The sequence below is a fragment of the Heptranchias perlo genome, chromosome 4 (assembly GCF_035084215.1).
Source record: "Heptranchias perlo isolate sHepPer1 chromosome 4, sHepPer1.hap1, whole genome shotgun sequence".
NCBI classification, from domain to species: domain Eukaryota; kingdom Metazoa; phylum Chordata; class Chondrichthyes; order Hexanchiformes; family Hexanchidae; genus Heptranchias; species Heptranchias perlo.
The window spans coordinates 127,711,125-127,725,486 of NC_090328.1; the positions used below are offsets into that span (position 1 = coordinate 127,711,125).

Consider the following 14,362-nt stretch of genomic DNA (forward strand, 5'->3'; position numbering starts at 1 on the left):
CTCAGTGGCAAGAAGCAAAAGGTCATGGGTGACGAGTGTTTTTGTGGCTCGACAGCTGTTTCCGGTGGGGTTCTACAAGGCTCAGTACTGGGTCCCATGCTTTTTGTGGCATTGATGATTTGGACTTGAATGTGGGGGGCTTGATCACTAAGATGGCAGATGATACAGAAATTGACCGTGTGGTTGATAGTGAGGAGGAAAGCTGTAGACTGCAGGAAGATATCAATGGACTGGTCAGGTGGGCAAAAAAGTGGCAAATGGAATTCAATCCAGAGAAGTGTGAGGTAATGCATTTGGGAAGGGCAAACGAGGCAAGGGAGTACACAATAAATGAGAGGATACTGGGAGGTATAGAGGAACAAAGGGACCTTGGAGTGCATGTCCACAGATCCCTGAAGGTGGCAGGACAGGTGGATAAGGTGGTTAAAAAGGCATATGGGATACTTTCCTTTATTAGCCGAGGCATGGAGGTTATGCTAGAACTATACAAAACAATGGTTAGGCCACAGCTTGAATATTGCATACAGTTCTGGTCACCACATTACAGGAAAGATGTGATTGCACTAGAGAAGGTGCAGAGGAGATTTACGAGGGTGTTGCCAAGGCTGGAGAATTTTAGCTATGGGGAAAGATTGGATAGGCTGGGGTTGTTATCTTTGGAACAAAGGAGGCTGAGGGGAGATTTAATTGAGGTGTATAAAATTGTGACTGGACTAGATAGAGTGGATAGGAAGGACCTATTTCCCTTAGCAGAGGGGTCAGTGACCAGGGGGCATAGATTTAAAGTAATTGGTTGAAGGATTAGAGGGGAGCTGAGGAGAAATTTTTTCACCCAGAGGATGGTGGGGGTCTGGAACTCACTGCCTGAAAGGTAGAGGCAGAAACCCTCAACTCATTTAGGAAGTACTTGGATGTGCACTTGAAGTGCCGTAACCAACAGGGCTACGGACCAAGTGCTGGAAAGTGGGATTAAGCTGAATAGCTCTTTTTTGGCTGGCACGGACACGATGGGCCGAAAGGCCTCCTTCTGTGCCATAACTTTCTGTGATTCTAAGACTGGCCTCTTATGTTTTTTAAATGCACGTATCACAAGTTTTTTCATGATTTCTATTTCAAGAATAGTTTGGAGGACTGTGTTGCCATCAGGTGAACTTTGTTAATGCGAACTGAATTGCCACAGCAATTTCATACCAAAACAAATTGGCATTGGGACTGTATTGGTGTGTAGAGGTGGTTAATTAGTCAGTGATTAAGTTCCATCTAAATCTGAAATCCTACCCTGAACTGACCCAGTTTGTGCTAATTTACTGGATGCCCAAATTTATCCCACTTCATACACATTGGGGTTTGGTTGGCCTGCTCCTTTAAAACAAAATGTTGCTATCCCTGTGAAGTGAGACAATAAATGTCTCAATACACATGCACTGCTGTTGCCTCTGTCCCACCGTAACTTACCTGCCATATTGGTAGCTGGCTGTCACCTGTACAAGAACGACAAATGTAAGATCTTTTACATTTGCTATTATTTTGAAGAAATGTTATTCTGTTCAGTTAGTTGCAAATTCCACAGGTGAATGGGAGAGAGCAGTCTGACCTAAGGTAGATTATTGTGCAGCTTGTGGTGGATTTCTTCCATCCTACTTGTATTTAGTGCAGTGCAGGAATTGGGTCGCGTTGCACCTGAGAAACCTGCTCTCCTGAGGTCCCAAAATGGCGGGCAGGAAATGCGCGCACACTTATGACCAGAAGTGCGCTGCCTGCCACGTTGGGTAAGGACAAACAAGAGGCGTCTTTAACCCATGCCTGTAGCAAATAAAGAACCGAGCACCTGCTTCAGGTCCCCGCCAGTGGCTCCCTGGGAGAAAAGCAACCCTAAACATCTCCTCCATAAAACAAAAGGTAAGTACTTACCATAATCACCCATCCTGATCGCTGCTCCTTTTCCCGAGATCCCTGACCTCCAGGTCCTGGCGCTGACCTCTGACCTTCTGACCACCGATGCCCCCCCCCCCCCTCCCTGGCCCCCGATGTCTCCCACCCCCCTCACCCCAAGCCACCCAATCCCCTCCAGAGCCCCGCAAATCCAAACCCGTCACTTATCTAACGTTACCAGCACAGCGACCCGAACATGCACTTGCTTCTCCGGCCTCCTCCCACAGGAGGTTTGAAACAGAATGTGCAATTTTTCTTTTCTATATTTGTGCGCTCTGTTATTTTCAGTGTTATTTCTTGTCACTTTTTTTTTCGAAGTTTTTACTTAAAGGTTTGTGGCCATCACGTTTTTAGTTGCTACAGTTATAATTTTGAAAAAAAGCCAATTCAGTGGTGATTCCCTTTCTTTGTTATTTGGAGAATGAAGAAGAGGATAAAAGAAGGAATTTGATGCAATTCAGATTTCATCTGAGGCGGACTGCCCTTACCTACAAAGCCATATCTACAGGCCAAGGCGCACCTAACTTAGAATGTGGGGGATAAAAACTGCCTTTGCTGGTTCCACTTATCTAGTGGCAGAGTTGTTCCACCTCCTGCAATCTGTCCTCTACCACAGGGACAGCACTGCCAGTGACTGTAAAAGGTCACCACATCCCTGAACGTTTATGCGTCTAGCTCATTTCAAACTGTCACAGGGAACATCAACATCATCAGTCAATCTGCAGTTTAAAAATGTATCAAACAGGTGACTGATAATTTACCAGGGCAAAAAAATTTCCCCATGGTTAGCTGCCAGCAGAATAATGAAGTGAAGCAGTTTTTTTTTGGATGGAAGAATTCTTCAAAGTCCATGACATCATTGACCTTTCAAGCCTCTGCATGCTATCTCATAGCCTTAATGAACAGCAGCAACTTCCACTGCATTAACGTGATGTTCGCCGTTGACCGTCAAAACAGGTTCTTGCAAATTAATGCCTACTTCCTAGGCAGCAGTCATGATAATCTTCATTTTCAGGCAACCCATCATGCTCGGATTATTTGACAGAGAAAGAAGAATCCAAGGATGGCTTCTAGACCTTGGCTACCCTCTTCAGCCCTGGCTCCTAACACCCCTGACACTTTCATGAAAAACAGCAAAGTCCAACCCATGTAGTCACCAGGCATATTGAATCCTCTAAAGTATTCTGAAGTAGTGCTTCAGATGCCTGGACAGATTAGGGGTGTCTTGGAATGCAGCCTTATTGTGGCCTCCAAGTCCATCATAAGACTGCTGCATGTTCAGCAATCTTTTCACCTACAAAGGCATTAAGCATGGAACAGGTGGAAGAGGTGGACACCACCCATGGCCAAGTCCAGTGTAAAGCAAAGATGAGGAGTCACAAAAGATTCTTGCTGAACCACCATTGCAGGTAACAACAGCAATACAGCAGATGACAAGACCTCCAGCTGTGCCCCATCTGCTCAATGCATTAACCGTCCTCGACATGTGAACAGTGGCCAAAGGCACCCTCAACAACATTGGTCTCCGCACTAACTCACCTTCCATCTTCTATGATCTTATTCTAGACTATCCCAAAAAATCTCTCTTGACACAGTTGAAATAAAGCCCAACCAAATTTACTTCCCTATTGTTGATGATTGTTTGTGCCTAATGTTTTTTGGCTCAGTGCCTCCCCTTGTGCTCTAGAAGCTACCCAGTGATTCTTCTGAGTGCTATCCCAGTGGCAGGAGCACATGAGGCGGCCAGCTGTTGGATGTCTGTGGGAGCCTCTTAGGATTGAGGTGGTCACCATATGGCCCTGTAACTGTCTCCTCCGCTGTCCTGTTCACTTTCTCTCACATCTATTGTCATTTGAGGGAGGCAGGAAGGGAGGGGGGGGGCAGTACCCTGAGAAGCAGCAGCCTCATTCACCCTTACTCTTGTCATGCCCCTGCTACTGGGAGCTCCTTCAGCATGTTTAGTGATTAGGATGGTGAAACTCTGCATTATGACTTTCTCTATCCAATGCCCCCAGCATGTTCAAACCAGACAAGGCAAGCTCTTGGAAACTCAGTTTAAAGCTTCTACAGCACTAGTCTTGAATATTCACGAGAGATATTCCAACAGAGTTTAGGACCTAAAGCACTGGGGCTCTACTGCAAATGGCCCCAGAGTTACCATGAGCTGTATGCTGGACTGCAGCCCTATTAAGGAGTCATGCCTGACTGTACTGATGTGGTTAGTGGACTCCCCCACAATCGTCACCAGACTTTGGAGAGCACGGCACATGCTCTAATGACTAGAGAAAACATTGCCACACAGACAGCATCCTCTTTTAATGCAGCTGCAATGAGTATGGATCCAGGAGCTCTGCAGTGGAGGAATAATATGAGCTTGCCCTCCAGCCAATAGTTCTTCTCTACCTTCAGCACCTGCTCCTGCTCACTTGTGCTCTGTGCTTCACCTGGTGTACCTACATCAAACTGACTACCTAAATCCCTTTGGTTGGCTATACCTGTGCCTAACGCTTGCTACAAGTGGAATAAGTGGCCCCGGTTACTGGGAGGTGCAGGCTTTATGGCATGTTCTTTGGGATGCCTAATAGGGTGCATCATGGTGCAAATGTAAATAAGAGGAGGATGAATGAAGAGAAAGGGATGGTACTTCACCTTGGGTCATTCCCTTTTATGTTGTTGGGCATCACCACGACCAGCATGGCCCATTCATATTGACTGAGGTGTCTAAAATATTGGAGCCCCCTTTAGGTTTGGGCCTGCTCCCCCGCACTGCTTTGACCTTCAAGCAGCGATGCCGTGCTGAGATGTTGAAAGTTTGAAGAGCGTATAGATAAGTGGCAACCATCTGGTCATACATGCATTGTAGTTTGTGTGTGAGTTTATAAATCTGTATCATGCAGGTTAATTGTGCGGTATGATTGCTTTGATGGAACACTTTTCTAAATGGTCAAATGACAGCAGTTGCAGTCTGAGGAGGCAGTAATAAAGCATGCCTTCTTGCAGTATAAGCATGCATGTGAAACTTGGAAAAAGCTGTTTTCTGAGGGGGGTAAGAGCCTCATGTCAGGCATAACATGGCGAGAGAAAACTGTTTCTGCCCTGCATAGTTTATTCCATCTGCTTGAAATAATGCAACGCTGGTTAGCCTTAAATTGGCAGACTTCTGAGGCTATTGTCAGGTTCTCTGGATCTTGGAGATGTCATTTACCATGACCACCATCTCCTGCTATGCAGCTGGCATATTTCTGAGAGAGGTGTGTGCCGGGATGCCAAAGAGGGTAACCCAGCTTTTCCGTACTTCTAGGAAAATTTCCATATATGTATCTAAGAATGGAACTGATCTGCTACTTCCTGCAGCCATTTCTCTCTGTCTATTAACAATTAATCTGCCCCATTTAAATAGCAGGTCCGGTCTTTAAGAGCTGCTTGCTATTTATCATCTCATCCGCCCATAGCAAGCTCCCAGAGATGGCCCAATTCGGGCCAGGCGCTCAGCTCGAATGTGTAGACCAATCTCTGGATTGACCCTGCATAATTTAAGTGGGCATTACACGACCTGCTCCAAGCTTCATGCTGGGACTTGAAAATTTCCTTTTATTGTAACATTGCAACCAAATCTAAAATGCAAAATCTCTATTCATTCATCCAGTGACAAAATGCACATCTGGTCCAGCTTCAGATTTCTATTATTGCACTGATTAAAAACAAGCTTATTAAGTCCAAATCTAACAAAATTTGTTCTACCAAAACCTACCCATATTTGGCTAAGCTTGGATTTTTGCTGCTGCTTGATCAGTATTGTTTAGAAGATACCAATTGGCATAGTAGAAGTATGTTAACTGCAGTGCTCTGAATGATCCATGGCATGTTGTCAAATTAACAACTTTACCACCACTTGCATCAGTGAGATTACCACGGGCCAAAGATCACTGTGCAATGTGCATTGAACAATTTTTTAAAAATCTGATGTTAGAATCTCGGGGTCAGGGTAGTACAGAAGGTTAGAACATTGTCCTTTCATCTCTGCGACCTGCATTTGAATTTAATCCAATCAGTCGTGGCCAAAACCTTTTCAGTCTGACGGCTGTGGAGGTCAGCTAAAGTAAATTGTGCAGTTCCGAACTCTCTCTCATTGGACACCAACCCACAGTCCACCACTGCTCGTGACTTGGAAAAGTATGAGCTCATTTAGAGAAAATAAAAGGATAGATGTAGAAATGTGCAGTGAAGTTTGAAATCTCTTGAGGTTGTGGCTGAGGCAGCGCAGTGAGAGAGCTGTACAGTACAGGGGCAATGCTAATGAGGAGCTGCGTTAGTAAGGCATGAGTCTGAGAACTGTCTCCGACCTATACTTGCTGAGAGCGTAGCTGGGCTGAATTTACCCCCCCGTCCCGTACAGCTTGATCAAGTTCACAGATACATTCTGCTTCATAGATTAATGCAGAAATTTAGGTTGGCGACCAAATTGGATGTCTCAGCCAAGAACAGTTAGTACTTAGTGGAAGGTGCTAAAGATTCCCAGCTCACATATCACTCCGTGACGTGCTGGTTTAGTGCATCAACATGCTATGCCACTGGTGCGTGCTGTATTTTGAAGAGTAGAAGGAGAAGAAAAGGCTAGTGGGAGTACTCGCTGTACAAAATAGTCTGGCCACTCTTTCCCAAATGATATCTATGACATCTGTTATTATTTGCAGCCTTGTGGGGAGTTCAGGTCTCTTCCATCTTCACCTTTTCAAGTAGGGTCGAGGGAGGACACACGAGTCCTGGAGCAGCTCCACTGATTTAATATAAGCTGGGAAATGCTACAGAGCTTCCTGCCTCTGTTGGGGGATGGGGGTGGGATGTGGAGGGAGGGAATACAGCTGAGTACACAGCAGTATGCAGCTGGTAATGGCTTTTCTCAGTTCAGATACATTTCCCCAACCATTCTTTATACTTTAATTGCTTGCTGGACAGGTAGAAAGGCAAATGCAGATATTGCAGTTTCATTGTTGGCAAGGGTGGAAAGGATTAGTTTCATAATCCCATGTTCCCAGTGGGGAGCTACATTCGCAGATGAAAGAATTGAAGCAATAATGTAGCCTCATCTCCAACCCGTCCTTTTGCTAAGCGCTTCATCCTCTCTGGGATTGCGGTATTAACCCTGGAATGTGTTCCATGTGTTTCTCTAATTCTGCATAATTATTAAGCTGCATTGGAAATGTACAGAAATTAACTTCTACAGATTTTATGTTGTAAAAGCCAAGTGTAGTATTTGAAAGGTGTAAATGACGTTTATGGAGAGAAAGATAAAGGAGCATCAGGGCATTGTCTCACAAATGCTAGGTTGGAAGTCTGCGTGGCACACTATAACAAGATAAGTTATCAAGCTCTGCCTTCCTGTAGGAGGAGTTGCCAAGGAGAGGCCAGCATTTTCTCAAAGGAGAGGCATGAAAATGTTACTGGTACATCAAGCCTGATGAAGGAATGAAGAGAAAATATCTAATTGTAGTTTTTCTTTCATAGTGGCGTGATGACTTTGTTAATGGATGGATAAAAATACCAGTTACGCATGAAACGCAAGAGGAATGTCTTGGCATGGCAGTGCTCGATATGATGAGAATGGCAAAGGAGGTGGACCAATCCCCTTTGGACATCTATCACTCAAACAGGTAAGAAGGCAAAAATTTGTCAGCACTTCTTTCCCATTCCATTAAACTTGCAGCTACTTTCTTAGTCAGGAGACTGGAGACAGATGACCTGTGGATAGGAAGAAGCTGTGATCTCGTGGGGATTTTACATAGAAGTAATATTGCCTGAGGAAGGAGAAAATCTCCGAAAGCTTGTGAATTTAAAATAAAATTGCTGGACTATAACTTGGTGTTGTAAAATTGTTTACAATTGTCAACCCCAGTCCATCACCGGCATCTCCACATCACCAAATAATCAGACTGAGAGCGGCCTGAACCCTTTGCAATCACTGTGGGCATTTAACTAAAAAGGTGCTAATTAGATTTCAGCGCCAGTAATCACAAGATAGATACAGATGAAGAAGGGCAGACTAAACTTATCCAGCAAGAAAGACCCCACATGGTTCCCATCACAACACCAAATGGTTTCTTAAACGATCCAAAGTTGATGGAATGGAGAGGGTTGCTGAGGGTAGTGCGGTTGAAGTTGTGCATATGGACTTTCAAAAGGCGTTGATAAAATACCACGTAATAGCCTTGTTAGTAAAATTGAAGCCCGTGGGATTAAAGGGGCAGTGGTTGCGTGAATACGAAATTGGCCAAGGGACAGGAAGCAGAGAGTAGTGGTGAACGGTTGTTTTTCAGACTGGAGGAAATTGTGCAGTGGTGCCCCCCAGGGATCAGTGTTGGGACCACTGCTCTTTTTGATATATATTAATGACCTGGACTTGGGCACGCAGAGCATAAGTTCAAAGCTTGCAGATGACACGGAACTTGGAAGTGTAGTAAACGGTGAGGAGGATAGTAACAGACTTCAGGAGGACATAGACACACTGGTGAAATGAGCACACACATGGCAGATGAAATTTAATGCAGAGAAGTGTGAAGCGATACTATTTGGTAGGAAAAATGAAGAGAGGCAATATAAACTAAATGGTACAATTTTAAAGGGAGCAGAGGAACTGGGAGACCTGGGGTTTACGTACACAAGTCTTTGAAGCTGGCAGGATAAGCTGAGGAGGCTGTTAAAAAAGGCATATGGGATCCTTGGCTTTCTAAATAGAGGCATAGGCCCTGATATTTACGGGGAGGGTCGAGGTGGCCGGGTAACGCGGAGGTCTTGCCAGATATAACGGCAGGACCTCGTTTAAAAATTTTTTTCTCAGTTTCCCGGCTGACAGCCAGCCAGATTGAGAGGCTGACTGGCTGTCGGGCGGGAGGCCTACACTGGTCGGCTGCAGCCGGAGAGAGGTGAGAGGGATAGATTGTGAGTCAGTGGGGGGGAGATCGTGGAGGTCGGTCGGGGGGGGGGAGGTCGTTGGGGGGGGGAGATTGTGGAGGTCGGGGGAGAGATCTCGAGCACTGGGAAACCTGGCTGACAGCCGTTTAACGTAAAACTCTGGTAAAATTTGAGGCACGAAGGCTCATTAACATATTTAAATAACAGACCTACCTCTTGAGAGCAGGTTAGTGGCCTGCCCCCCAACCCATCTCCGTTAAAATCAGAAATGAGCAGGTTGGGGTTGGGTTTCAGATTTTTGAATTTTGAGCCCACACCCCTCTCCCGCAAGTCCTGCGGTGGGGGAGGGTTAACATTCCCCTCATAGAGTACAAAAGCAAGGAAGTTATGCTAGAACTTTATAAAACACTGGTCGGGCCCCAGCAGGAATATTATGGCCAATTTGCGCACCGCATTTTAGGAAGGATTACAAGGACTTAGAGATGGTGCAGAGGAGATTTAGTAGAATGGTACCAGGGATGGGGGATTTCAATTACGCGGAGAGACTGGAGAAACTGAGCTTGTTCTCCTTAGAGCAGAGAAGGTTTAAGAGGGGATGTAATAGAGGTGTTCAAAATCATGAAGGATTTTGATAGAGTAAATAAGGAGAAACTGTTTCCAGTGGCAGAAGGGTCGGTAACCGGAGAACACAGATTTCCGGTCATAGGCAAAAGATCCAGAGGCGCATGAGGAGAAAATGTTTTACGCAGAGAGCTGTTATGACCTGGAATGCATCGCCTGAAAAGGCAATGGAAGCAGATTCAATAATAACTTTAAAAGGAGATTGGATAAATACTTGAAGCGGAAAATTTTGCAGGGCTGTGGGGAAAGTGTAGGAGAGTGGAACGATTGGATAGCTCTTTCAAAGAGCCGGCACAGGCAAGATGGGCCGAATGGCCTCCTTCTGTGCTATATCATTCCATGATTCTATGAAGGTTTTTGCCTCTGGTGTCTTTCAGACAACTCTGTTTTAATTCAAGCCCAAGTTTTTCCCCATAATTCAGTCCCCATCTGCATCTTTCTATTAATACAGCGCTAAAGTATGACAGAATAATAACTCCGCAAATGGTCAGTGGTCCCAATAGTGCAGCTTACTTTTCATGTAAATGTGGACAGAAAAGGGTACTTTCAATTCTAGTGTATAGCAGCTGTTGTAGAAATTATGATAAAAATGCAGCAACATGTCTGAATCAGATGAATTTTACTTATTGGGCGTCATTTTAGCACCCGCTATCGGGTGTGTTCCTGGCGGGGGGGGCTCTGAAAATCGGAGAATCCCGGAGCTGGACCGGAGCCCGGCCCGAACCCACGCACGTCCGGGTTCCCCGCTGACGCGCCGGCGTGTGCGCGCAGCCCCCGCTGGTGGGAATCCCGCAGGCAATTAAAGCCATCGGGATGCCACTTGAAAGTATTTATTTAGGTATTTCAGGTCATTAACTGACCTGATTAAGTGAATATGTGAGGAGGGGTGGGATTTTATAGACAACTGGGACTGTTTCCCACACTGGGGAAAACACTCCCAGGTCAAATGGACGTGTTGCAGCTGTCAGCCTGTGGCAGCTGCAAAGGTCCATTTGACAGGTGGGGTGGGGGAGACCCTCACTCATTGCAGGAGGCCACTCTGTCACTTGGGACAAAGTTTGGCCTCCACCACCCTCCTCCTGACAGTCAAAGTCACCAACCTGCACACTTACCCCGGGGTCCGGAGACATGTACCTACCTTGCGGACCCCCTCAGATGTACATCTTGCAGATGGGGGCCGCCATAGCTGCCATCATGACCTCCTCGGAGGGCGAACAGCATCACCAGCCTCGCCATCCACGCCGTCCACCTCTGACACGTGGAGCTCCACAACAGAGTGCTGTGACACATCCACCTGTACAGCAGAAGGGAGGGCTACCGCAGAGAGAGATGCGTCGCAGAGGGCACTACCCTCGCCACAGGGTCCACAGACCGAGGCTCAGCCTCCTGGATCTCTCTGAGCAGCAGTGCACACGGAGGCTCAGAGTCACTCGACATGTAGTCGTGGACATCTGCAGCCTCTTTCATGCCGAGCTGCTCCTGGCTGGCCCGAGCACCATCTTCTTACCTGTCGCTGTCAAAGTCACCACTGCCCTCAACAACTTCTCCTCCGCATCCTTCCAGGGTGCAACCGGGGACATCGCCGATGTCTCTCAGTTGTCTATGCAGAAGAGCCCTGCAAATACACCTACACCCACTCTGCAGTGACACAATGGGTGGCATCAGTTGTGGGTCCTCATAGTGATCCTCAGGAGAGGGCATTATTGCACAAACCAGACAAGATTCGCAAAGACATGGCAGTAGTGGTGCCAATATAATATGTAATGTGAGTTGTTCAGAAATTAAATATAAGTAACACCCATGACAAACCCTCAAACACACTTGTGCATCCCCTTCATGCTCACGACACGTTTGCCTTACGCTGCCTACTGCACATATGTGATGCATGCCCTGTGGCTGCAGCACAGGTGGTGGCAGGTTGAGTGAGGCTGTCTGTGAAAGAGATGCATGAGAGGGTGAGTACGAGATAGAGCCATGAGATTGTATGAGGATTGGGTTGAGTGGTATTGGCGGGATGAGTACTGGTGAGGTGAGTTAGTGCAGGTAAGATGAGGATGAGGTTTGAGTGGGTATGAGGGGTGATGTGACAGAGTAGTGTTGGCAGTGCTGAAGGAGATGTGGGGTGGGGGCGGTGATATGGCACACGGAGTGTAGGGGAATGAGTAAGAGTACTCACTTCGGCTGACCTACGTAGGTCATTGCAGCGCCTCCTGCACTGTATGCAGGTGGGCGATATGTTGGTGGTGCAGGTGACCTCCTCTGCCACCTCGAGCCAGGCCTTCCTGGTGACAGAGGCAGGCCGCTTCCTCCCTCCCGCCGGGAGGAAGATCTCTGTCCTCCCCCTCCTCCTCACCCCATGTATTGATACCTGGAGTGAGGCATCATTAAACTGGGAGCAGCCTTCCCCCTGGGCTGCTCCATGCTGTAATTTTTGCTATTTGTTGCAGCATCTGTCAGTGGAGGACTGCCCCTTTAAATAAAGCGCCTCCAGCTGACAGATCTTACTGCGCATGCGCAGCCCGCCCGATGCGCAGATCAGCAGTGGGGGACCCGGACAGGTAAGTGGATCCAATTAGTGGATTGTCTGCTACAATCGCGCGGGAAGCTGACTAATTTCACCGGGCGCGTTACCCACGTGCCCGATAGCCCCCCCGCCGAGAACCCGCAGCCCTGCTAACATCGAGCCCATTAGCTCAAAACTTGCGAATAGATTAATAATTTATAACTAATATACACTTCTAGCAGATATGATAGAACACTTCAATCAGGTAGGATTCAGTGTATTCAATTAGAGAGAAACTATTTCCAATGGTTGGGGATTCTGGAACTAGGGGACATAACCTAAAAATTAGAGCCAGGAATTGCAGGAGGGAAGTTCTACAGGCAAAGGGTGGGAGAAGTTTGGATCTCTCTTCAGCAATGATTGATAGATTCAGAAATCTATCAATCTCAGGTTTAATTTTAAACCTGAGATTGATAGATTTTTGTGATGTGGAGATGCCGGTGATGGACTGGGGTTGACAATTGTAAACAATTTTACAACACCAAGTTATAGTCCAGCAATTTTATTTTAAATTCACAAGCTTTCGGAGGCTTCCTCCTTCGTCAGGTGAACGATGTGACCTGGACTATAACTTGGTGTTGTAAAATTGTTTACAATTGATAGATTTTTGTTAATCAAAGGTATTAAGGGATATGGAGTTAGGTCACAGATCAGCCATGATCTCGTTGAATGGCGGAACAGGCTCGAGGGGCTGTATGACCTACGCCTGTTCCTATATTCCTAATGTAACTTGCAGCTGTTGTGCTTTTAAATATGTTGCGTGCTCCCATTCTTTCGCGTGATTGCGGAGCTCTGACCTCAGATATGGAAAGAAAGCTCCCGAAAGTTCATTTCTGCGGGATTCCAACTTGATTTGTCTCTGTAGATGCAAGGTCACCCTTGCTTTCAGAGTGTGGGTTAGGGAACACAACTGGGAGGACAGGACTGTCGCAGCCTTCCCTGTGCTCTGAAAACTGATCTATTCACCATTGTGAAAACTGGAAAATGGTTAAATATGAACCATTTGAAAAGGAAATCGCACAAATGTTTTCATTTGATTTTGAAATACTCATAGCTTTTATCAGTTGCCAAAAAGAGAAGTGTTTCCAATAATTATCCCATGTATTGGTGTCCGTATGATTTTTTTAAAATTGAGAAATGTAGATGAAGGGTCAAGATTCAAATCGCAGGACACAATGTTGAAAAGGGAAGACAAGGTAAAGCAGGAAGTTTTTCAAAAATAAACTCCTGTGTGAACAGCTTATAATAAGTACGTACGCCACTGTGAAAATGTGACTTAGCTAATCCTCATATTATTCTCAAAAGAACATAGTTACTATTTTCAGAAACCTTTCATCGACAGTAGTGCAATTCTGTAATTCAGTCTGTATGTCACAAGGGAGATCCAGTCAAATTCCACAATACTCATGATGAGGGGGAAACAAGCTGAAATTTACATTTCGGACAGGCAGGACGACTTGAGGGGAAAGGACCAGGGCATATGGAAAGGAGCATGGAATATGAGAGGGAGGTCAGCGTTAGATTTGTGGAATAAACTCCCATCCAGTGTGATATTAAGTCCAGGCCAGAAGGGACTTGGAGAATGAAAGAAAATAAAGCAATAAATGGAAGGTAGAAGAACTGAGAGACACTATGAAGGAAAAAGTGGAACAGGAAGGAACGAAATACAAAAGAGCAGAGAAGGATTGGCGGTAACGAGTGCCCGAGGGTGATTTATCCTCCCCTGTGTACCTTCCAATGGAAAAAAGTCTGGTCCATGCCCTGCTTTAAGTTTTTTTTTAAAAAAGCTTTGCTGCTGGATAAAAATGAGTATATGCCACAGATATGTCAGCACCTTCCACTTCCTCAGCTTAGGAGCATTCAGTAAACATTGGATTGTCACCTTATATTGTTTGTGATGGGAAAATATCACAGGATTTGTGGTGGGGGGAGTTTTAATCACCCCGCCCCCAGGACGGGCGGGAGAGGGTCAGTGGGGGGCAGGGGTTAAATTAGTAAAAATGCGAAACCCACCGCAAACTCGCCCACTTCCAGTTTAACTGGGGCAGGCTGGGGCGGGGGGGGGGGGCGGGCGAGTAACCTGCTCTCGAGAGGCGGGTCATAAGAACATAAGAAATAGGAGCAGGAGTAGGCCAATCGGCCCCTCGAGCCTGCTCCGCCATTCAATAAGATCATGGCTGATCTGATCCTAACCTCAAATCTAAAGAACACAAGAAGTAGGAGCAGGACCCGGCCACTCAGCCCCTGGGCCCTCTCCGCCACCCACAGGGCCTTGACCGATCCGAACTCAGCTTCATGTCCAATTTCCTGCCCGCTCCCCGTAACCCCTAATTCCCT

At 46.3% G+C, this 14,362-nt stretch overlaps 1 protein-coding gene across 3 annotated transcripts in view; it reads left to right on the forward strand.

Annotated features, from left to right (window-relative positions):
• Positions 1-14,362, forward strand: part of LOC137321274 (tyrosine-protein kinase JAK2-like) — a 297,277-nt gene that overhangs the window by 186,118 nt on the left and 96,797 nt on the right. For all 3 annotated transcript variants that reach the window (XM_067983625.1, XM_067983623.1, XM_067983626.1), the window contains one exon: positions 7,438-7,583. In XM_067983625.1, coding sequence (XP_067839726.1) covers positions 7,438-7,583 — 146 coding nt within the window. The remainder of the gene's footprint in view (positions 1-7,437; positions 7,584-14,362) is intronic.